At 35.9% G+C, this 24,981-nt stretch overlaps 1 protein-coding gene across 1 annotated transcript in view; it reads right to left on the reverse strand.

Moving 5' to 3' along the window:
* SEMA3A (semaphorin 3A) overlaps positions 1–24,981 on the reverse strand; it is a 231,811-nt gene that overhangs the window by 138,101 nt on the left and 68,729 nt on the right. Inside the window, exon 4 of the mRNA XM_065883393.1 lies at positions 14,640–14,759. Within this exon, the coding sequence (XP_065739465.1) occupies positions 14,640–14,759 (120 nt within the window). The remainder of the gene's footprint in view (positions 1–14,639; positions 14,760–24,981) is intronic.

Raw genomic sequence — 24,981 nt, forward strand, 5'->3', positions numbered from 1 at the left:
CTAAATCAGACTTTCTTTGGATCTATTGAAGTCTATCACTATAAATTTGTTTCTGCATTCTTTTTCTTTTCTCATGCTCTATGTCAACACTCAGCTGGTCTCCACCCTGTTCATTAAACTCTTTTTCTAACAGACGCTGCTTTTTCCCCCCCTTTTACTCTTTCATGTCATCCAGGAGAGATCAAAGAGTTTAGTCATTCTTGTCCATTGTATGCAGAGGTGTGTGGGTGCAATTTTGCATGATTCTGGTGTTCACAGTGTTCAGGTTGCCTTCCTAATGTTTCAATTATTTTCTTTGATAATATTTGATATATGTTGACTGTTTCAACTAATAGAAATCATCTTTAATCTAGCTACCTTAATGAGAATAAAGGAAAATAGTATAAAGTATTGAAACAACATTCAAAGTTTATCTATTTTGAAGAAACAATTGACTCATTTTGAATAAGGAAATATTATTTTGTAAAAGAAATCATACAATTTTTCCCTGACATTACATTATATAGTTTATAATCAGACCATGAATGCATGGAGAAATAAAGTAAAACTATATTTTAAAAGTAATTATCTAATGTTATTTACTTATTCACTTTATTTTAATAAAAACTTATAAACAGCTTGATGTAAATGAAAAATTGTGCCTTTCACGTCCTTTTCCATGTTTGATAGTGAGAGTGAAGGCAATGTAGTGCAATGGCAAGAACTCTGAATCGGCTGTCAGGAGAGCTGAGTTTAAATTCAGCTTTTACCACTAAGTAGCCATGGGATTTGAGAATACTATTTAAGCAATCTGAGTTTAAATTTCCTATATTATGAAATGAAGGATAGGAATTAGAGGAGCTATGCAGTAACTGTAAGATACAGTATTTTATAAACATGTATTTTTAAGCAAAAATTCACAGAAACTGTGGTCAGAGGTTAGCTCTGGACACATCATTTTTTAAAAAGTAAGATATCAAGAAAAAAGTAAGATATCAGATATTGCTGAGCTTTCTGCTTAGGATGGTATTGGGCTTCAGTAGTCTTGTGGATATCAAATCTTCCAACTTAATTTTTTGTACTAAAATCTTCCAGATCAAAATATTTTTCTTAGCAGCAGCAGTTGAAAAGTACTTTTCATTTCTTTCTTAGGAGCTTATTAAAATTTTCAGACTCTTGAGTAGTATAAGGTAGAAAAGTGAATGGGATTACATTTTTGTCATCCATGCGGCAAACACATCATTTCATTTTGTTTTTTCATTTTACATGAAGTTGATTTTACTCAAGAGACTGGAGGGCTTCTCTGGTGGTGCAGTGGTTGAGGATCCACCTGCCAATGCAGGGGACACGGGTTCGAGCCCTGGTCCAGGAATATCCCACACGCCGTGGAGCAGCTAAGCCCGTGCACCACAACTACTGAGCCTGCTCTCTAGAGCCTGTGAGCCACAACTACTGAAGCCTGCACGCCTAGAGTCTGTGCTCTGCAACAGAAGAAGCCACAGCAATGAGAAGCCTGCACACCGCAATGAGAAGCCTGCGCACCGCAGCAAAGAGTATCCCCCGCTCTCTGCAACTAGAGAAAAGCCCACGTGTAGCAATGAAGACCCAATGCAGCCAAAAATAAATAAATAAAACAAATAAATTTATTTTAAAAAAAGGAGACTGGAAACTATTGATTGCCTCTGATGAATTTCTGAACAAAGGGGTGTCAGTTCACATCTAGTTTTCTGGTCGTTTGCATAGTAAAAATGGAAATATTTTGCTTATCAATGGCATAATATTTTCCTATTCCTCTGTCAGATAAGTTATTACATCTTATTCTAGAAAAAAATTAATATATGTCTAAGAGACTGTGCAATCTTAGCATGAACGTTTAAAAATTCCATACTGTTGTTAGGAAAAATTTGCAAAAATTTGACGTAGTGTTAAGGTACCTAGTACCTAGGACGGCTATCTAGCATGACATAATACAGCGAATAGGTGTTCCTCCCTGCAAATCTTCCATTTGCCTCCGAGATTTAGGCCAGCAAAGGGCAAGTCAATACGGGACACTAAACATCCATCCTTTCCAGGTTAATTTAAATACGTAGTACAACAGCTATTAAATACCAACAAAATAAAATCAAAAGAAGAAAAGTTTGCCAGGATAAAAGCACTTAAAAGGAGCTTGAACCCTGGCATGTATACAAAACCCCATTTGCAACACTAGAAATATCCAGACTTTTAGCCTTTGTATAAAGCTTTGTGGTAAATTCAAGTGAGATAACTTGTTAAAACAGAAACTAGTCTTGTAGTTCTTCATCATCACCTACTTTTTAAAGTATATATCCATAATGCATATTAGATAGGTATTTATTTATCACAAGAGAAATCCTGAGGTATAAAAATGTTGAGGAGACCATTTTAATGTCATTTCAGTGGCAGTAAAAGTCACACAATGAATCAGTGACAGACCTGTGGATTGATTTTAGATCCCATTTGACTCCCTTTTTAACCACTCAGCAATTCCTGAGATTGCTTTCAGTGGCCGGAGATGCACAATCGAATTAAAACGGCAGACAGGAAAAATAAAATAAAATAAAATAAAAATGGAAAGTAGTGATTCTATGTGGTTTGATTTCTGACAATTTGAAACAATATATTTCCTGCATGTAAACATATAAATCTCAAAACTGTACTCAGGTACTAATACCAAAATTTCTGTCATTTCTATAGGAATGGATTGAAATTACTGAAGTATCTGAGTAAAATAGGCAAAGATAGAAATAATTGTGTTAAGTGAAAGCTGAAAGCCTATATCATTCAATTTTTGAGGCAATGATTAAAAGATGTCCTTTCACATAAATATATATTTATCCAAATACATTTATTCTAGCTGGAAACTCTAAAGACTAAGTACAAAATTAATTTTGAGTAAAAATGTAGCTTTTTAAAAAATATGTTAATATTTCAATATCTTCACAGGCAGATAGCTTGATAAGGCCCATTTACATTAAGGAAAATGAAATAAAGACTATACCAACTTTCTATTATTTAATAATTTGTGTGCCATGTAAAATTAAGTATTTTCTGTTTATTAATCTAAAATTCTATGTATAGTAATATCCAGATTCTTCTGTGTTCTTGAAATATTTATTACATGATCAAAATATTGAGAAATAGTAAAAGGGCATGTTTCATTGCTAAACTTACTTTGAATGAGAATTGAGAAACTTTAATTTTTAAAATACTTTAAGAAATAAGGGGCTTCCCCGGTGGCACAGTGGTTGAGAATCTGCCTGCTAATGCAGGGGACACGGGTTCGAGCCCTGGTCTGGGAGGATCCCACATGCCACGGAGCAACTAGGCCCGTGAGCCACAAGTACTGAGCCTGTGTGTCTGGAGCCTGTGCTCCGCAACAACAGAGGCCGCGATAGTGAGAGGCCCGCGCACCGTGATGAAGAGTGGCCCCCACGTGCCACAACCAGAGAAAGCCCTCGCACAGAAACGAAGACCCAACACAGCAAAAATAAATAAATTAATAAACTCCTACCCCCAACATCTAAAAAAAAAATATATATATATTTAAGAAATCTATTTCAAATATATTTCTATATATTAATGCTACAGATTCTGGTTATCCCTTTTGCGTAAAAAAGAATCACAACTCTTGGGCTTCCCTGGTGGCACAATGCTTAAGAATCCACCAGCCAACGCAGGGGGCATGGGTTCAAGCCCTGGTCTGGGAAGATCCCACATGCTGCAGAGCAACTAAGCCCATGTGCCACAACTACTGAGCCTGCGCTCCACAGCCCACGAGCCACAACTACTGAGCCCACGTGCCACAACTACTGAAGCCCACACGCCTAGAGCCCGCGCTCCACAGCAAGAGAAACCACCGCAATGAGAAGCCTGCGCACCATAACGAAGAGTAGCCCCTGCTCACCGCAACTAGAGAAAGCCCGCACACAGTAGCGAAGACCCAACACAGCCAAAAATAAATAAATAAATATAAAAAAAAAAGAATTACAACTCTCTTTGATTGTAAAACATATTTGAACTCTCCTGTGCCTCTAAGTGGAAATACCAGTAGGCAGGTTTTGTTTATTTTTGCTCAACACCTTTCTTACACAGAGAGGGAATTAGTAGAAACAGAAAGTAACTGTTTTGTGGGTATCCAAGCACTTCTTTTATTGAAACCTGACTTCCAGATTATATTATCATATCCTTTTAAAGGACGCCATGAATTTGCCACTGCCATTTTACCAAGTTGACAGTCACTGTCACATTTTCAGCACCAAGAACTTAATGCTTCTTTTAAGTAGGTTCCTACTAATGCAAGTTGTAATTCATTTTACTTGAAATTCACTATTTTGAGAGTGTTTACACCTGAGTATTAATGAACACATAGTGCATGTCATTGAATATGGCAGGATTTCCTTCTTTGTTAAGGCATAATCACATTTCATTGCATCTGACACCACATTTTCTTTACCCATTCATCTGCTGATGGACATTTAGGCTGTTTCCCTATCTTAGCTATTGTGAATATTGTTGCAATGAACCTGAAGGATATTATGCTAGGTAAAATAAGCCAGGCACAGAAGGGCAAATGCTACATGATTCCAGATATGTGAGGAATCTAAAACAGTCAAACTCACAGAATCAGAGAAGAGAATGGTGGTTGTCAGGAGTTGGAGGTGGGGAAAATGGGGAGTCGCTGCTCAATGGGTATACAGTTTCAGTTACACAAGATGGGTAAGTTCTAGCGATCAGCAGCACAACACTGTGCCTGTAGTTAACAGTACAGAATTGTGCACTTAAAGAGTTGTTAGGAGAGCAGATCTTGTGTTAAGTATTCTTACCACAGTAAAAAAAACTAACAAAAAAACGCACATGGGACAGCATCCTACCAAGGAGGATGCTACAGTACTGGTACACTATGAGACTAATGTTGATGTCACTAGGAAGGTCGTATGTTATTGACGGTTATGACAACAAATTTACTAGTTGTGTGATGATGGGTAGATTGTTGACTCTCTCTGAGACATAGTTCCCTAAAATGAAAAATGGAGATAACACCTTCATCACAGGGTTATAAATACAAAATGCTATAATAGTCATAAAACCATCAAATATGTCAATGATGAGTCATGAACAGTAATAAAATTAATGAAAAAATCATGGAGAGTAGTTACAGCAGGATGGAAATGGGGCAGAATAACAAGGGATAAATTGGATACATCATCTGCATAAAAATTTCACAAAATCAGTAAAAGCTATAACATAGTAATGAAATTAATATTAAAGCATGGATATTTTTCAGTTAAAAATTACTATTTCTAAGTACAATATATTATATCTTGTTTCTTTTTGTTTAGTTATTTGTGTTTTCTTATTTTTATTTTTTAAACAAAGTGTGTTTGAACTGCTTTCACATATGCATTAACAAAATAGCATTCTCTGGATTTACAAGTGTGGAGAAACCATGTTTTTGTTATACACTGTGGGTGAGAAATTCGCATAACTTTGCATATGGTAGCTTTATGCACAGCATAAATTTATGCACAGCATAAATTCAGCTTATTTGTAGACTTAGCAGTGAAAATTGAATGTGCGTAAGCCACAGTATGCTACAAAACATGTTTATCTAATTGTCCCCAGACAATTGGGAAACCATCTTTTCACTGGGGAGTTTAAAGAGTATCATCATGTCAGTGTATGTCATCTAGTGGTTTATGAAATTTAGATGTAATTTTCTTATTGTTTGTTATGAGAACTTTTAACAGTACTCAGTATCTTTCCCTCACTATCAGTCCAGGTTCTCAGCATGTGACACGACTCAACTTTTGCCACAGTCTCAAAATGGATGTACCTATATGTCTGTTTTCCCCTCCACACACGCGTTTACACCAAAAACATGTTTCAGAACCAATCATAGCAATACTAGTAGTTTCTTCCTAAAATCTTGTATAGCTCTTGGCTAGCTTCCCTAAACTCAACTTGATCCTAATTTTCCAGCCTCATTTTTGAAAATCAGTGTACTAGATGCACACTGGGGTATTTGCCATTTCCCCATTGGACTTTAATGTCTCTGTTTTTCTATTCTATCCTTCTAGGCTTACATAACGGATCCTCCACAACCATCAATACTTCACCTATTTTTCAAAACTCAGCTTAAATGTGATGGCCTTTCTTCACTTCATCAAGTGTTCCCTTATTTACAGTCATCACCTTGTTCAAACTAGGCACACATTAAGTATTTCTGGAATATAAAATAAATACATGAGAAAATCTCTGACTTAATACCCTAAATCAGAATTAGTGTTTTTTTTTTTTGTGCAGTACGCAGGCCTCTCACTGTTGTGGCCTCTCCCGTTGCAGAGCACAGGCTCTGGACACGCAGGCTCAGCGGCCATGGCTCATGGGCCTAGCTGCTCCGTGGCATGTGGGATCTTCCCGGACCAGGGCACGAACCCGTGTCCCCTGCATCGGCAGGCAGACTCTCAACCACTGTGCCACTAGGGAAGCCCAGAATTAGTGATTTTAACCCTCTGCTCGCTCTGTACCAGGCTGGTACTTCCTTTTAAAGAAGCGGGTTCTCCACTCAGACATAAACCAATGAATAGCATGATTGCCTCAGGCCCATTATAAAATACCTATGAAACCCTTAATTTTTCATCAGTACAGTGAGGATGTGAAGAGTGCCTACCTCATCAGATTTTGTGAACACTGAGTAAGGTAATACATTCAAAGCAGCCAGTACAGAGTATAATTATTGCTTAGTAAATACTAGCTGTTTGGAGTATAGTTACTATTACTGATGTTTCATCATGTTGAAGTTACATATTTATGTATACGTTAAATCTTTGAGGGCAGACAGTTGTGTTTATGTTCCTCACCATTACTGTTAGAACCTTGCTTAGGAAAAATGTTTCTTATGTTTTTATTAAAGTCAATTTTATCTCTATTGAATATAAATTGCTTCTGAATACAAACTACCTCCAAGATCACTTGGGCATTGATTGTAGCAGTTGAACAGAATTGTAGCTACAAAGCTGAAGAGCCCTAGATATAAATGTTAAGCCTCCATTATCTCCTAGTATTCCCCCAAATCTATTTAATAAATAAAACCTTTATTCCAGAACTTCTGGTTTTCTCATTATGTCTTTCCTTTTCACTTCAGTGCTATGCTCATCACCTCATGCTGATTCACAGCACCAGCCTTTGCTCTTTCTATTTCCCCAGCTCGCATCACGTCCAAATTGACTACATGTGGTAAGCCTGGAGCAGCTGAGGGCCATGAGGAACCTAGACCAGAGGCCATTACACTAGAGCAAGGGGAGTGTCCTCAGATGTGAAAAACAGGTGACACTATCTGCTTAAAAGCTACCACAAGTTATCTTCTTAGTGTGCCACCAGTTAACTTACATAGCATATTTTCTAATAGTAACTAAATTTATAAAATTATAAAGCTAAATATAGGTTCTTCCTGATTAAAATTAAGTACCAACAAAACTAGAAAGCAAATACAATTGAAATTAGCAATAGCAAAGCAATGGGACAATAATATCTTTGTGTATCTTGAAAAGTAAATACCTTCTTACAATATGAACGTGGTTCTAGTGACCAGAAGCTAGTCTTTGAAGCTAGCAGTTCTACCTTCCTTTGTGCTCTGGGGTAATTTACTTTTCTCTTTTTGAACCACAGCAAGATCTTCCTTCACAAAGCCCACTCCGACCCCATTTTGGCCTTTACTTGGCAGGAAGACAGTGTTTGCATATCAACTCAACCTTTGCTTCCTTCTTATTAGCCCAAGAATATTAAAGGTATATCCTTGGCACTCACATGCTTATAAGCCTTAAGCAAACAAGAGCACTAAAATCTTAAGATTTTACATGATTATGAGGTAGTTATCCAAATAATTTAGAATGGACTTGTATCATTTCCTCAGGTTATCATCAAAGTGAACAATCATGATTTAAAACAAATCTACAAGATAGCTTGCTGAGGCCTATTTGAAACACACTCCAAGAGGAGGTAAACATATTCTGATTTGTGGAAATTCAGTCTAAATTTATCTTGGTATTTTCCCCAAGTTTCAAATATATTAAACTAATGCCTTCCTTCTCACCTATATATCCAGGCTGTATTTCCACTACCTTAAACTTTGTTTCCAAATGAAGTAATTTAGGCAAGAAGACAAAGAGATAAAGGAAGAAAAACAGAACTAGAGTTCAAGGGCAAAGAAAGGGTCATGAAGAGGAAGAACAAAAGAGAAGATGAAAACAGCCCAAATAGGTGAGCAGGCAATGGGATTTAGCACTACTCTTTGTGTTTTTTGAAAAATATAATATTGATAACAAATTAGTTTTTATAAACAGAAACTTCCTTTTAAAATAGATTATATAGGGAATGAGTGCAAAGCAATCAATCAAAAAGGGCACAGTAAGAGAAGGATTTAAGTTGGAGTACACACCTCCAGTGACAGATTAGCTCCAAGAAATATAAAGTCTTTGATCCAAACTAGCTACTAGTAGTTATGAAGAAAAGAAAAATATATATTGGTCAATGTGCTGTTTATGATTTAGTCCTTACGTCTGTATTGTGAATGAAGATGTCACTCAGAAATTGGGTACTACGGATAACACAGTCTTTTAATAAGTAATTGATAATGACATCACTGCACCAATACGGCCTTAAGAAAACTGTTTTAATTTTGTTCAAATTCTTTTTCTGGCACTAGGTGAACCAGATCTGACAAAACATGAAACTAAATACTCTGCAAGTTAAGAACTGAATGCTAACATTTCTATTTTTTCTGTCATTGTTCTTAGGAATAAAAAGTGATGAAATACTATGAGGGGGGGAAAAAGAAAACGTTTTACAATTGAGCCAAATAAGTGTAGAGGGTAAAAGTGTATTAATCTCATAACTATGGTGTTTTCATACCCTATATTTAGAGCAAACCAGTCAAAATATAAAATGGTGATTTGAAATCTTTCAAATAGGGTATAGGAGAAGCTGGTTTGGATTTCTGGTTCTCTCTCTCTCACCATTTGTGATTTTTTCTTTTTTCCCTAAACTTGTTTCTAATCATAACTTAGGTCCCTCTACTACCTCACTTGGCCACTAGTTCTGTTGATTTTGAGAAACAGCCTCACTGATAATATCTAGAGTTTAGAATGTGAATAGCTCACAAGAAATACATTGCTGAGCTGTTAAGGTCACAGAATTTATGAACTGTGGTTCTTTTTCTCAAATACAAACAGCAAAGCATTTTAAAATTTCATCTGCAATATAAACGGTGGTATTGTTTATTCAGCATGGTGACTTGTATGGTCCACCTTCCAACATGATTCAAGTATTGAAAGATTAGGGAAGAAAAACCTGGAAACCATAATGGTCTTGCTCTAACCACGCTTGGCTCAGTTTGAGAGTGCAAATGAGGGACACACTGCCTCTGGCGGAAATGATGAAGCCGAGAAGAAATCACCAAGGAATCCTGACTTTTCCCACCTAACCTACTAACATAAGTGGGAAAAGTCAGACTCCAAGACATGATCTAAGAAAGACGGAATGATGTAACAAACCCCAAAACAACGCCTCATTGCTTTACCAAGATATCTAAATTTCTTAGCTTTAGCATTTCCTCTTAGAAATAAACTTGGACTCTATTGGACTCAATGACATAACACACTGAGAGAGATAACTCAATTAGAAAAAGTTAGATTAGATGTATAAATTAGTCGACAGAGCACTAGCCACCACTTAAGTAGTATTTGGACCTGGAGACTGTTACTAAGAGCATGTGATTCAAAGTTTTACATGAAAGCAAACGCTTATTCTTGGTGGAAGAGAAGAACCAGACAAAACATTTTATTTTACATCTTGATATACTAGTTGTCATTGCAGAAATGACCTTAGAGATAGCCATTAAGCTTCATTGCATTTCTTAATGTCCCTTTGGTTCTATCATAAATTGAGATCATGACATTATGAGAGTATTTATAGAGTTAATATTTTCCAGCTCTCATCTGGGTCCATCTTTCTTTAGATTTCCTTCCCAGTACAAGGAAGAGGCCCGTTTAGAATGTGAGAAAACATCCAGACACTTCTTCGAAAAGCTATCCTCCTCCTAAATTCATACATTTTTTTTTATTAACATGTAAATTTGAAAGGGAAATACCATATACTATAAGCCTTTTGGGAATATTCTGTCTCGTAAGGATGACTTACACTTTTCATTTGAATGGCATGGATGCTGAAAGCTTAAACACAAAACTCATCTGTACTCTAGCTCTGAATCATTCCTTCCGTGAACTCTGCATGCATTTTAATAATAAACACACACATGCGTATGGAGCATGTGACCTCACTGGGAGTTATCTGCAATGTCAAGTACTACTGGAGGATAACCAAGAATTGACTGACACATCTTATAGAACTGGAGTTAATTAATAGGTCTACCAATTCCCAATTGTACTACAGGAAACACAAACACAAAATCTGCTTAATACAGCAATAAATGACATACCGTGTGTGGTCATAAGGCATTCACTATACAGCAAGAGTAGTTTTGGAATACAGTATTCAGGAGTTTAAATATTGCTATTAAAATGCTAGAAGAGCAAAATTGGGTCTATTTTCATAATTAGAAGACTAAACAAGGTTTTTTCTTTTTTTTTTTGCAAACTGTTCATGATTATTTAAAAGGAATTGCTATTTCCTCGTATAAGATCTGAAGCTATTAAATGATGAAGGATGTCTTGCTTTGTTTCAAAAGTGATGTCTTTTGTGGCATCCAGCCATCTGGAATGGAAGTCCATAATTTCTAACAATGAATTTCAACAATCTTGGGGACTCAATGTAAGACAAAGAGTTATTTTAAAGGAAGAGCACTGCAAAGAAAAAACTGGACGTTAAAATGTCCATGAATTCATGATAAAAGCAAAAAGTCCTTTTTTGTATGATAAAATTATTTGTAATATGTAAAACCTGGACAGAAGTTCAAAAAGTAAACTATTTCACTATTTTATGTAGAATGGGGCAGGAACAGCAAAGTATACATGCTACTTTTCAACCAGAATATAGGAGAAAGATTTGTCTTGGTTCTTTCTGAAAATCCATCCTTGTAAATAAAAGTTACTAAATTCAAACTTCATGAGACCTTATGAACTCTTATCCAACAATCCTGGCCTCAGTCCTGATTATTATTTTATTTCTTATTCTTCCAATCTTTCCATTACCAGCATTATTTTCCTAACGGCATGAAACACATATTGTCTCTTTTTTCTCAACTTCAAAAACAGCATAACTGTTTAAATCCAAGTGTAGTATTTTTAGTACCAATATAGATCAATTTAAAGCAGATTCTCTCTTAAGGCAGCTTAAGCATTGAAAATTAAATTTTATGTTGTCTAGACAAGCCATCGTGATAATATCTTTTCCAGAATTTCCTAGATTGACTGTCTAGACTGCTCCAAATTCCCCCAGGTAATTGCATAATCATTTTCCCTCTGACCCCCTAAACAGTCTGGAACAGTATCTCCCCATGTATAGTTGCCATGCAAATCAAGATCACTGCGCTTCTGAAGGAGGACTTCCCTCAAAGGTTCTGAGTTTTAGGATTTCAGGAAAATACTTGTACGTCAATATCCCACCTTAAGGAGATGGGAAGCTTTATTTATTTATTTCAGTGGAGGAAACGGCCTCCTCCATTTTCCTGGGTAAATGGCCTGGCTCCAGAAGCTGTACCTCTGCATCTCCCCACCCATCCATAACGCAGCAATAAAGTAGTTGATGAGATGAGAAGGAAGGAACTTTGCTAAAGAGCAACTTCAAAAAGAAAAAACACAAAACAATACTACATTTTGGGGAAAATGGTAAAAATACAGGAACAATATATGATATTTTAATTTAAACAACCACCAAGATCATCTAAGCTTCAAATTTAAAAATGGAGGAAATTAAGCTAAGTACAGAATGACCTGGCAACAATGAGAGCTCAGAGCAGTAACATACAACCTCTGATGAATGAGGTACATTTAACAGCAAGGTGATAATTATCACCATAAACCCTGAAACCGCTTTCAGCCTGAAATACACATTTCTATTTTAAAAATGATAATCCACATTTTTTTTCAGTATCTACTACCTATTAGACAACATTAAACTCTTACAACAACTGTATGAGGTAGAGACCATTCTCATTACCACTTTCTAGAGTAGAAACAAAGACACAAAGAAAGTTAGTAGCTTGCTCCTTATCAAGCATCCAGTACTGAATTGAGGTTGGACCAAAGCCCTGCAGTGTGAGGCCAGGTGACCTGCCTTTAACAATGATGGGATTAGAACTCCCTGAGTTTCTACAGCAAAAAATGTCAGTGGGTCACGCCCCGCTGGGAGGCTTGGAAAGCAGTTGGAGGTAATAAGTCAAGTTCTCATTTAAAACATATGGACACTGAGAATCGCAGAGGTTTGTTTTGTTTTTACGTATTATGAGACAGAGTCTCAGAGAGGTTAAGTAATTTTTTCCAGTGCTCCCCAGCTAGTAAGTTGCCGAACATGATCAGAAGTCAGATCTGTCCCTAAAGCCTATATCTTTTCCACCAACCTGTGCTTGGAGCTCAGCTGTCCGGACCCCACTGTCTTATACAGCATGATGCCTGGCAGATGTAAAAAGTGCAATATGACATGGGGAAGGTTCTCCAGAGCTGTCTCCAGTAAACAGAGAAGTGAGACCCAATTTTAGGGTGGCTGACTATAGGAAATAGCTGAGAAGGAAAGAAAGAGGGAGAGATTTATCCAGAAGTTACTGAAAAGTTAAGTATGCAAAGTCTCCAGGACCGTGTGCAGGAAATTATTCCTAATTTCATCAATATGAAACAAGTAATTTAAGTGGAACTGCCCTTCCTTAAAGTTAATTTTTACTTAAAACTCTTGGGTATGTCAGCAAGAACAGTATGCATACTTGTAAAGGAAGGAAGAAGGATGCAGTGGAAGAAGAGGCTGATGAGGGCAACTGTCTACGCCGGTGAGACCCTGGTAAAGGGTTTTTTTTTTTTGGTTTTTGCGGTACGTGGGCCTCTCACTGTTGTGGCCCCTCCCGCTGCAAAGCACAGGCTCCGGATGCGCAGGCTCAGCGGCCATGGCTCACGGGCACAGCCGCTCTGCAGCATGTGGGATCCTCCCGGACCGGGGCACGAACCCGCGTCCGCTGCATCGGCAGGCGGACTCTCAACCACTGCGCCACCAGGGAAGCCCCGTAAAGGGTTTTTTATCTTCCCAGGATCATCAGGAAAGTCATAATAACTGTGTTCAGTCTAGAAACCACATAGCCTCGAAGGTGTCTTCTTATACAAAGAAGGCACAACACAAACTGTTTTGATTTCTAAGTCTTTGGGTTGAAAGAACATATTTGTAACACTTTTGTACCCATTAAGAAAATATAAAGAGGGGCTTCCCTGGTGGCGCAGTGGTTGAGAATCTGCCTGCTAATGCAGGGGACACGGGTTCGAGCCCTGGTCTGGGAGGATCCCACATGCCACGGAGCAACTAGGCCCGTGAGCCACAACTACTGAGCCTGCGCATCTGGAGCCTGTGCTCCGCAACAAGAGAGGCCGCGATAGTGAGAGGCCCGCGCACCGCGATGAAGAGTGGCCCCCGCTTGCCACAACTAGAGAAAGCCCTTGCACAGAAACGAAGACGCAACACAGCAAAAATAAATAAATTAATTAATAAACTCCTACCCCCAACAACAAAAAAAAAGAAAATATAAAGAAAGGCTCTAGAGTTTAAGTTATAAAGAAGTGGCTAACATGTAAATTATATTTTATCTTTAGGATTCCAGAAATATTCTGGGAACAAATTCTTTATCTGTTGAGTATTTCTGAATTCCAGTCTGAAAGAAAATTCTGTCACAAATGATTTTCTCACCACATGAACACTTTTGTTCTTCTTAGGATTTTGCGCCAAAAATAATAAAAGGGCTTATAATTTAAGGCTATTGATAAATCCAATTCATGGAACTGCTTTCCTACTAGTAACTTTTCCTTTAAATACATCCCTAATTGCAAGTTGTACTTACATTTCCCTAACTTTAATTTCCTCACTAAATGTTCTCACTAAAACGTCTTGTAGGAGTAAGAGACAAATAAACATTTTTTTTTCCTTTTTTATACTGACAAAATAATAGCCCAAAATATAAAAACAAAGCCTAGCTAAGCAAGAACATAAATGTGAGTAATTTAGGTCAAACATGAGATCAGATCATTGTGCACATGTATGGCATCCTTTCTTAATCTCTGGGCAGAAGAAAACAACTGCGGTGGCAGACACTTCTGGCTAAGGATGGGGGGGGAAAGCTGGCAATATACAAATGAAGGAGAAAACAGTACACATTCAGCCTGCTGACATCTGCTGCACATGCAAAATGGATTGGACTCTGTAATCCAGAGCGAAAGCAAATGCTTCCTTCCTTCCTCCTGTTCCACAGTTATTGTTGAGTGATGGTCTCATTCTTTTTGCATTCACAGATTAAAATTAATAACAGCATCTGAATTCGAAGTAGGTCCCAATGAATAGCAACTAGAAGCTAAATGAACTGAAGAAATTAGTAATGAAGCATTTGAATAGGAAGGGGTCATGGACAAACACCGTTTTTTAAAAGCCAGCTTTACCTCAGGATGATGTCCAATTTCAACGTAGGTGCAAACTGGATGAAAAGCCCCCGTTCCACAGGCGTACAAGTGAGTCTGATTATAAGCCTTAAGCACCTTGATGAAATTAGCACATTCTTTCTGTAAAACAAAAGGAAAACCAGTGAGTTCTAGTGGTTAGCATGGCTGAAATATCCTCTAGGGTGCTAGGCATGTTTGAACAGATTTCTTTTGTGTCCTTTCACATCATTTTTAGGGCTTATTATTCTATTGTTTGCTCACATTATTACATGAAATACAGAAGTTCTTATTTTGGGGGGACAAAATATAATATTCTCTTTAATGTTTTTATTAAAACTATAATTTATTTATACAAAAGTGGAATAAAGTTACAGATAACCAATTATCATATGTGACTTTTCTAGAAATGAGGAAAACAGCAAATTATATGGTTAATTAATTAATTATTTAAATCATAACAATGGTGAAAATTTCAGAAGTCAGCTCTGAGTTTAATTTTGGAAAATCAAAAATAAAAGGTAATACAACCTTCTATTAAATATGAATTTGAAACATCATCAGTAACTCATAATGATGGGTGACTGACTTTGAACTTCAGTAGTGCTTCTTACTAGTGAGCTTTATAGACCCTAAGAAGACAAAACCACCTTCTCTTGAAAAAGTCGTTTAACCCCCAAAGACAATTTGGGTATAAGATGAGATAGAGAAGGTGTTAGAGTCTGGAATGTCTATAGGCTGAAGGGTCTTTATTAGAGTGGCTATAATTAATAAATATTTTCATGCAGTTCACGTACATCCTAAACCCATACGTGGATCCCCTGCCCAATGAGTCATGGATCCCCCAGGTAAAAAACAGCTATTTATAAGAGAGAATTATAGTCATATCTTATTATTATTTATAGAAGTTTAGACATTCTTGCCATTTTATTACCCAAATAAAGTGTCACCTAAGAGATAAATGGACAGAGCTCTTTATATTTTTTCTATACACTCTATTATATCTATAGATCCTGTGAAAGAAAATGTAGTTCTACAAACAAATAGGAATCTTAGCCTTTTGTTCCTGTTAAGGAAAGATTTAGGGGAAAAAAATCAGACAGTCAAAATATAAACTAGATAATTTTATTGCCAAAGAAATCCAGAGCAGAAAAGACATAATTTTTGCCAACTATTTTTAAATAGGTGAGTCCATATCAATACTGTAAAAATAAAACAATGAAAAGAGAAATTCAAACTATCAGAATATTTTCAAATAAAATGTTATGGTCTATTAAACATACAGAAAATCTTAAAAATTAAATACATATAAGTAGAAAATATGAGTTTGTCATGGAATATACAATACCCATTTTTTAATATCCAACTGAGTATTCATATGGTAAATAATAATTACATTGAAAATTGTTATTGATCATAGACTTTCTTATACAGTTTTGTGTTTTTGCCTATTAAACATTTATAAATAAGAGCCAAATATGTAACTAAAAATGCAGATAAAGATCAAAAGCAGACTATAGTGCAAGTAATGCTGGCAAACATAAGAGTGGATTGGGTTTGTCCTTGCGCCTCTAAGTGTGTAACACTCCCAAAGTCACTCTGTACAACATATGACTCTTCAAGTGAAAGCTCACAATACATTTAGACTTATGTAGTCCATTGGTGTTTATAACTGAGGTGTTACAATTATTTAAGTACATTTCCACATGACACTTGTATTCTGTGATTGTAGCTGATGATTTTGGTATTAACTTTATTGCCTCCATAAAATAAAGAGCAGACCAAATCTGAGAAGAATAATTGTTATTTAAATTCAAATACTTGCTTTCCATCATCACTGATTTTTCTAGGATGACATCTGAGGATGAACTATAAACATATCATCCCAAAGGTGAATCAGATCTTTTTAAGGAAAAATATGAAACTTGCCAGTTACGACTCCTCATGCTTCCTTATTATATGCTGAGTAGTTTAGGGGAGTAACTAAAATACACATCTAATTCCTCCCACTGTTTTGCTACTTAGATCCTGAATCCTTCTTTTGTCTGGCAAGGCATTATAACATAGAAAATTAAGCACTGAAATCAACCGATTTTGCAACTTTCTATGAAGAAAAATTTCCTAGCTTAAAGAGTACATGCATCTTATCCATGTACCACTTTGAACACGGTACATCTTAGACATAACCTTAGATAAGCTCAGATATAACCTAACTTCCAAGACTTTTAGTCACCAACTCCCCATTCTGTAGCAGTTTCTCCTCCTTCCCCAAGAGGATAGGGCATGGATTCTTGGGCAGAGGAAAGAGGCTGTGGATAGGGAAACACCTGATAAACTCATTTACAAATAAGACATTTATGAGTCTTACCCAAAGGACTTAACCTTGTACTCTTAAGAAAATGCAGTCCTTTGGAAATAAGTCATTTTCAGGAAAATGTTTTATGGTACCTCTTTCCTTTGAAACATGTAGGTGGTCACATACTCTGCTTTTACATAAAGACAGCTATCCATGACAGTGGACTCAATATTATAGCATTGAAGATTATAAACAACCAGTTCCAGCACCATATGTTGAAATTAAGAAACTGGATGTGCACACACATATTGGTAAGCAAACGAATATTCTAATAAAGAGTAGTGGCACACCCAGATGGATGTATTGTTCATTTTAGAAAAGAACAGAGTTTTAGTTTGCCCACAGTCATACCTATAAAGATATGCAGGGAATTTAAAATACAAACCCAATTTCTCTAATCTCATTACTAACACCTCAGGGCATCCTAGAAATTTGAGAATAGACCCTAGTTCTCTGCAATAAAGGAAAGAAAAAGGAAGGGAATATTTCATGAGCGCAGATACTTGTGCATACAAATGAAGGCTATGTCACTTCTGCAACTGTTACGAATTCTAAGATTACAGAATCTGTGGGTTCTTATCTCATAGATTGGGTAACTGATTAGCAATAATTATTGACTGAAAAATTCTCACGATTCTTGAGAACTAGGGAACTGAGCCACACTGAATATCCTAATTTTATTTTGTTCTCTATTAACTGTCAAAGAAGCACCACTCTGATATGACAACTATTCCTCTACAGAGCTGCTGGAAAAAATCACAGGACTATAGCTGTGAAACCTGGCAAAGGGTTCTACTGAGAATGTTGATAAAGATTCTATCTGTCCTACAAAGCAGCTAGACCCAGCCTACTGGCCTGAGGCCTGGAATGATTTTCCCAGTGAACTCTCCCAGGTGGCAGCAGGTTGTACTGTCTCTGTGCCTCGGGGCTAGCTCAACATTATTTTGAAGTGAAGGTTGATGCAAACAGAATGGAGAGAAATTTCTGGGGTTTAGAGAGTATGTTAAGACACCTGAACTGAAACAAAGAAATTGAATGAAATACTTTCAAAATTGTTTTAAAATAGCTGCAAGGAAACTCATCAATAACAACTTAGGAAGAAACAGTGAATTAAAAGAACTGCACAGAGAAGAACCCAAAACTTGAAAGAGACATTGTGAGTAATGACTGTTCTTTAAATAGAAAACCTACATAAAAGAGTATCAATCCCTGTCATTCATTTGCCTTCATTCTCCAGCTTGTTGCTGCCAAGGTTTTTGAGTGTTCCAAAACGGGATATTCATTTTATTTGGAAGCAGCCTGGACATTCCTCTAAAAAAAAAAAGGAAGCATGGCAGAAAAAGGAAACACACTTCACACATTTCTGTTCTAGGGAGACAGAAGAAGAGTGTTTCTGACCTTTTCTTGAACCGTGACGATTCTTAAAACTCAGAATGTAATGTACTTTTTGGCATTCACCTACTGCACTGCTTTGCTCAGCACTGGTGGATTTACAATGTAATAAAGAGAATGTAATCAGTTCAAAATGAATTCATTTTTCAAAGCTGGATCCTTTTTGGAATTTAAGTTGATACACACACAAGTTTAGCCACGAGTTGGCTTCCCGAGAGTCAGGCAACCATACTGAGCTCTTATTTTACTGAAATATACTCCAGAACAACAGCATTATAAATTGTTAACTTAGCCTAGTAGTAAAAGTAAAGGCAGTTATAAACCAGCAAACCCAAGGCCACACATGAAGCCCAATGATTCATCATCCTTAGTGACAAACCATTTACACTTATTTTTTAAGAGTTTCTAGTGCCTTCAGGTCAAATGTAGAGAGGAATTACACACAGAGATATTAGCCTGGAAAAATAACTTAGAAAGAAAATGTCTACCCCCAGAAAAGGATATAGAAGCCAAATGCACAGTGATTCAAAAACAAACATCACAAATATGCAGCACTGATTAGAGTGTGTTACAAAGACTTTTCCCGGACAGTTACAAAAATAAAGTCCATCCATCTGTCAAAACAACTGCTCCATGCATGAAAATTAAAACAGAATAGAGGTGTTTTTAACTAACTTCTGATAATTATACTTTCTATAAAAGAATATAATTTACCTCCAATTCCAATTACCTCCTTGCATGTTCTTAAATTATGGATGGAACAGTGAAATTTTACTCTAAATAAAAGAAGAGAAAAGAGGAGAGAAGGCTGTGAAGATGAACAATCTATATTTAAATATATTCAGTTCATGATTAAATCAAACAACTTGTTCTAGTTCAAATATAAATCAGCTCAACATTAATGGATATAGTACAACATTGCCTCAGGTCAGTGAACACTCATTTAAAAAGGAAAAAAGTCTCTATCCCATCAGCAATTTATGTTGAAATATTTTAATGTATAATGTAGCAGCTGGGAAAGCAAAGGAAGCCTTTTCCTATCATGGTGGGTGGATACATTTCTGCATGGAAATCCATTAATAAGCTTAATTCCTGAAGTTAATCTGTTGACTTTCTTTTTCTCTGGTCAATTTATTTGGCAAGCTGGCTGAATATGAGAATCTTCGTGCCAAAGCAGTAATCCGTGAGATTGTTCCCGTCAATCACTTCATCCCTCTCTGTATTTAAGCTGTTCCATGCTTACCTAGCAATAATGTTTTGTCTTTTTTTCTTTTAACACTGTGCTATTACAGCTGTGATCAGATCATCCATAATCATGTCTTCCTAATACCTCAGCATTCACTAAAGGATGTTAGAAATCTCTTCTTCAAAGAGGCATGTCTAATAGAACTAAGAGTTAACTGTGTCCTATTTATAGTCTTAGCCATCTAATGTTGAATTTGTGACTTGGAACTTTTTAATATCCACCTGATGAAATAGTGAATAGCCTGTTCTGTCCATCTGGGGAGACATTTTCCCCTTCCTTTTTAAGAAGAATGATGGCATAATCAAACCAATGGACCTTTCCACTTCAATGTTTTGTTTTGTTTTGATTTCAGAGAATTTTTTTTAAACATACTGATTCAACTAGAACAACTAAGATGGCATTACTCCATGGCTAGTTATTTAAGTATCTGAGTCTATTCATATTAACTGAACTATAACATCTTCAAATCCATGACAATTAGAAAAGAAATTCTAACTTGGTTTCAATGATGTGATAGACTAAATGAAGACTCCTGCCCAAGGATACCAAAACATTTTACCTAAATGCTCATTTCAATTAAGCATCCCATTTGACTGGTTTTTCACCTCTGGATTGACTATCTGTTTTGAAGTTCTAGAAATACTGATTAAGATTCTATAAACATTTTTCTTTCAAATTACTTGAAACCTTCAAACTTGGTCAAAATTATATGCCTAAGCACTACAGACCATGGTATTAGCAAAGTTAGCCAATGTGATTCTCTTCTACTATTTAAAGGAGCTTTGAGCAATTTCACTTTGAAATGTCATATGGACCAGAGAAGCTGATAATGTCTACTTTTGGCTTGTATTTTATTTTACATTGTGCTATCGATCTAATTATTACATTTGTACCACTCACTGGAGTTATTTGATTGTGGGTGGTCCATACAATATGTACTTAGCATAATCTTTCTTCATCTCATATTCAAATGAATGCAAAAAATTGTAAAATACTATGCAAAACCAACCTGAATATTTTTTCCTGCCAAACCAGAACTATTATGTAGTCAAAAACCTTACTCTGATTTCAATAATGACATTCTGTGGTTTCCAATATTATGCAAGGTTGTTGAATACTTAGTGCTCATGCCTTAAGGCAACTAAGTCAATGGTTTACACCAAGTAGGTAGATTTACAATCTAAAGAGATTTATTGTGGACAGAATTAGCTGGCATATTAATTCTAACATATATGCATTTATCATGAATGAATTTAATACTCAAATAAGGGAGATGAATTGCATCTTTAATCACATATGAGATGTAGCTTTAAGGAAGGAGAAAAAAAATGAAATCCAGATTTTAGAGGAATGCTATTTTTTTTCTTTTTTTTTTTTTTGCAGTACACGGGCCTCTCACCGTTGTGGCCTCTCCCATCGCGAAGCACAGGCTCCGGACGCGCAGGCTCAGCGGCCATGGCTCAGTGGCCATGGCTCACGGGCCCAGCTGCTCCGCGGCATGTGGGATCTTCCCGGACCGGGGCACGAACCCGTGTCCCCTGCCTCAGCAGGCGGAGTCTCAACCACTGAGCCACCAGGGAAGCCCTAGAGGAATGCTTTCTTAAAATTCATATTTTAAGAAATGTATAATTTCTTATATTGTATATCTTGTCTAATATCAAAAGTAAAAAAATTTTGGTTGAAATCCTTAATGTCCAAAGTACTAAATGCTATTATATAATTAATATCAAATATTCTACATATATTCTAATAAATGGAGGCTCTTTAACCATTTACAATAATCCATTTAGACATATACTCCATATTTATAATATATGTGGATTATACACACATTTATATGTATATATAATGTATACACATATATTAATTTAAAAAATAATTTCTGAATACAGTTAAAAGTTTAAACTTTAGAATTAAAATATTTGTTTATATTTATTAATATTTAATGAAAATGTTACTTATTCTTAGGTATGTATTTACATTTGAAAAGGTATTCTTGAAGAATTTAAGAAAAACATAGAATAAAAGTAATAAAATCAAAATGAAAAAATAGAAATAACATGAAGGTAGTTATCTATACTAATCTGATGCTTTAAAAGTCAGTCAGACAAGGGTTAGAATTATTAAAGCATCATTTTCCATTTGCTACGTGACTACAAGAAAGTTATTTAGGACTTCTGAGCCTCAGTTTCTTCAACTAAAATTGGTATTAATGACATATCTGTGTAAAGTACATAGTATGATGCCTAGCACTTATTAACGGAAGAGTAGCATCTTATTCTTTAAATAATCAATCATCCATTTGTTGGTTAGAATATTTTCATGTCCGCTTAACTCTCACACCATTCCACACACTGTGCCATGACTTGGGCAAGAAGTCTATTATGAATTGTTCATTTCTTCTTAAGTACAGTTAAAAGAGGTTAAACCCATAATTGGTGGTAATGAGAGGTGGATTTAATAAAATTGGTTTTGAATATTAATCTGTGCTCATTCCTGTTACAAAGGTGGGTTATATTTTGTTCATTAGAATTTTCATAAAATTCCAGTCCTCCAACAGTAAGGACTATCAATTATAAACTTATAATCACTCTTTTTATCAAAGTGGTAGATGGTATGAATCATTGTCACAGTCAAACAGCAAATATAGCAATTGTTTCTCAATAGCTGTGGCAGAATTGTGGTGTGTCACTTAGGTAAGCTGGAACTACATCCTTTGAAAGGAAATGTGTATCTTATAACCAGAAAGGAGTTACATAAATTAGTTAATAAAAGAAATGATTTAGAATAATACCTAGTATACATAGTAAGCTTCAATAGATGTTAGCTATCATTATTACTAGTATTCTTTGAATATTGAATTTAAACTGTTATCAGTTTGCCTGTTACTTACCTCCAAGCAGAAATAAACATACACACATGAATGCACATGAAAATTTGAATGCTCAATTCTGTGACACTTAAGAAGTCTTTCACTTGCTCTCATCAGGAATCAGTTGTCTATATACCTGAAGTATCATCAAATTTCATCATGGAATCATACTTAAAAATGAATAAAGTGACCATAGTCTTTCATTTGTGAGGTCATCTAGGCTGCCCACAAAAACTTATAATCAATATTATCAGGAACAGTAAAGGGTCTATGATTCTGCTCTACTTGTAAGATAACCAGCTACCCTGACACAGTTTTGCAGATGCTGGCAGAAGATATACAGCTCCTAAATCAGAGATAAACGACTTTATTATTTACAGAAATATCAGTAGTCAAAGTATCAGCATTTCTCATGCCAGTTACCCAAGCTCCAATTCCCACTGGGCAGTGAGAAGAGGACCAAGTGACACCTGCACTGCAGTGAGGTGCATTACAGCAGAGGAACTCTGGGTTGAGGGAACCTGAACATTTTATACTAGGCATAAGCATCCTGGCCATTACATTTTGAGGAAGATGTTATGTTCATTGTACCTGCAGGTGAGCATAACTTGCCCTTTGCTCTTAGGGAGACACTGTCTCTACTTCTCAAGGTTATTTTAAAAGTATCCTTTTGCTTAAGAGTTCCTCTGTTCATCAGATGTGCAGAAGTGTGAGAGATCTATGAAAAATTATCTCCCAACAATTAAACATCAGGGTTTTGAGATTTAATGAAACCTTATGATTTTTATAGAATCAGAGGTAATTCTAATTATCCATTTAGAGTTTTAACATGCCCTGAAGTCCCTAAAATAAAATTAAAAAAATTAAGTTGATATCAACTTTGACCTTTGAAAAAGTAAATGAAATTCAAGGACTAACATGCATTTTAGACTGTACTGCAACTTCACATGAATGTGTAGCTTCAAATTCTCAGTTGCATTCACTTGGCAAAACTTAGTGTTGTTGAGGTCCTGCAATTTGAGTCATGATAAATTTGACGGACATGTAATAATATATCATATGTTAAAAATGAATAACAACTAAGGACAAAAATATATCTCTTAAGAACTGCAAAAATGTCCCAAAATTCAGGTGCATGATATTGCACTTTGAAATGTATCCAACAAGAGCAATTTTATGAGAATCTGGTTTTTTTGTTCATCTCAGATAGTTGAAATTTTGATTTCCAACAATGTTCAAAATATTTCTAATAGTCATACGGTTGCCATTTGGTTTTACTGAAACTTAGTACAAAGAGAGATGGTTTAGTAGGATAAACAAAGAAGATTCAGAGAGCTATTGATTTGAAACAGATTCTTTTACCAGCTTAGCATGTATTCAGTTTTCATTTGCAAAACAGGGTCAAGGAAGTTAATCCCTCAATAGAAATGTTATTGTGAATACAAAGTGGATTTTAAGCACCAGAAAAATATCAAAAATAAAAGTAAATGCAGCTAATAGCAGTCAGAATAGAGATATCTGGATTGCATTTATGTCCTTATTGAGGGTATCTGTACAATAATATATATCATGTAATATTTTTTTAATTACAACTCTCAAGTAACAACAGTGGAAAAGTTCATGAGCATTTCACTCCTCTAATATAAAAATATCGTAACAATGTAAATGTTTAGAACTTACAACACCAAGAAAAGGAGGCAATGGTAGTATATATATCCTGCATATTCACTTCTGGAAAAAAATAAGTTTAGATTAACCTTATTGTCAGAAATGCCATTATCAACAGCCTAAGGCACATTTGTATTCTCTCTCTCTTTTTCTCTCCATCTATGTATATATGAAGAAAGAGAGAGACTATACACGTCTTAGGCTGTAGATTCCCTCTTACCACAAAGTCCTTTTATTGTGGACTAGTTGCTCAAATCCCAGGAGCTGATTTAATATATATGTATGATGCAAAACTGAGCTGTGAGAAATGATGGTTTGTATCTTCCCAGCTGCCTGGGAGAATGGGGAATACTTTCTGTATAATGCTACACTTAGTGACACAGGAACTATGTAGGTTCAATCAAATGGTATGTCCTGACTTGCCGGGTGGCTGTACCATGTTGACCATCTTAACCGGACTTAAAAATGACCTACTCTCAAGATACATAAAAATAACCAGTGTCTTTGTCCTGTTTTTCCTATTGTATTCTTGCATCTGAATCTAATACCAAGAAGACAGCACTTCCTCCAGAATGGTTTGTTTAAAGGAGATTTACTTGCAGAGGACATTCAGAGAAAACACTAAAACCAGTAGGAAAAGGGTAAACTTGGATTCTAGAAACCACAGAGAGCACTCAAGAAGGCTGTTAGTTTACTTTTCTATAAATGTTCAGGTCACTTCCTATTTTGGTTACAATTCTATGTTGAAGTCCTGATGGCTGCAAAAACCACTCAAGGCCTCATTCATGTGGTTTTGAGCATCACAAGAGGT

Source organism: Phocoena phocoena, chromosome 9 (assembly GCF_963924675.1).
Source record: "Phocoena phocoena chromosome 9, mPhoPho1.1, whole genome shotgun sequence".
NCBI classification, from domain to species: Eukaryota; Metazoa; Chordata; class Mammalia; order Artiodactyla; family Phocoenidae; genus Phocoena; species Phocoena phocoena.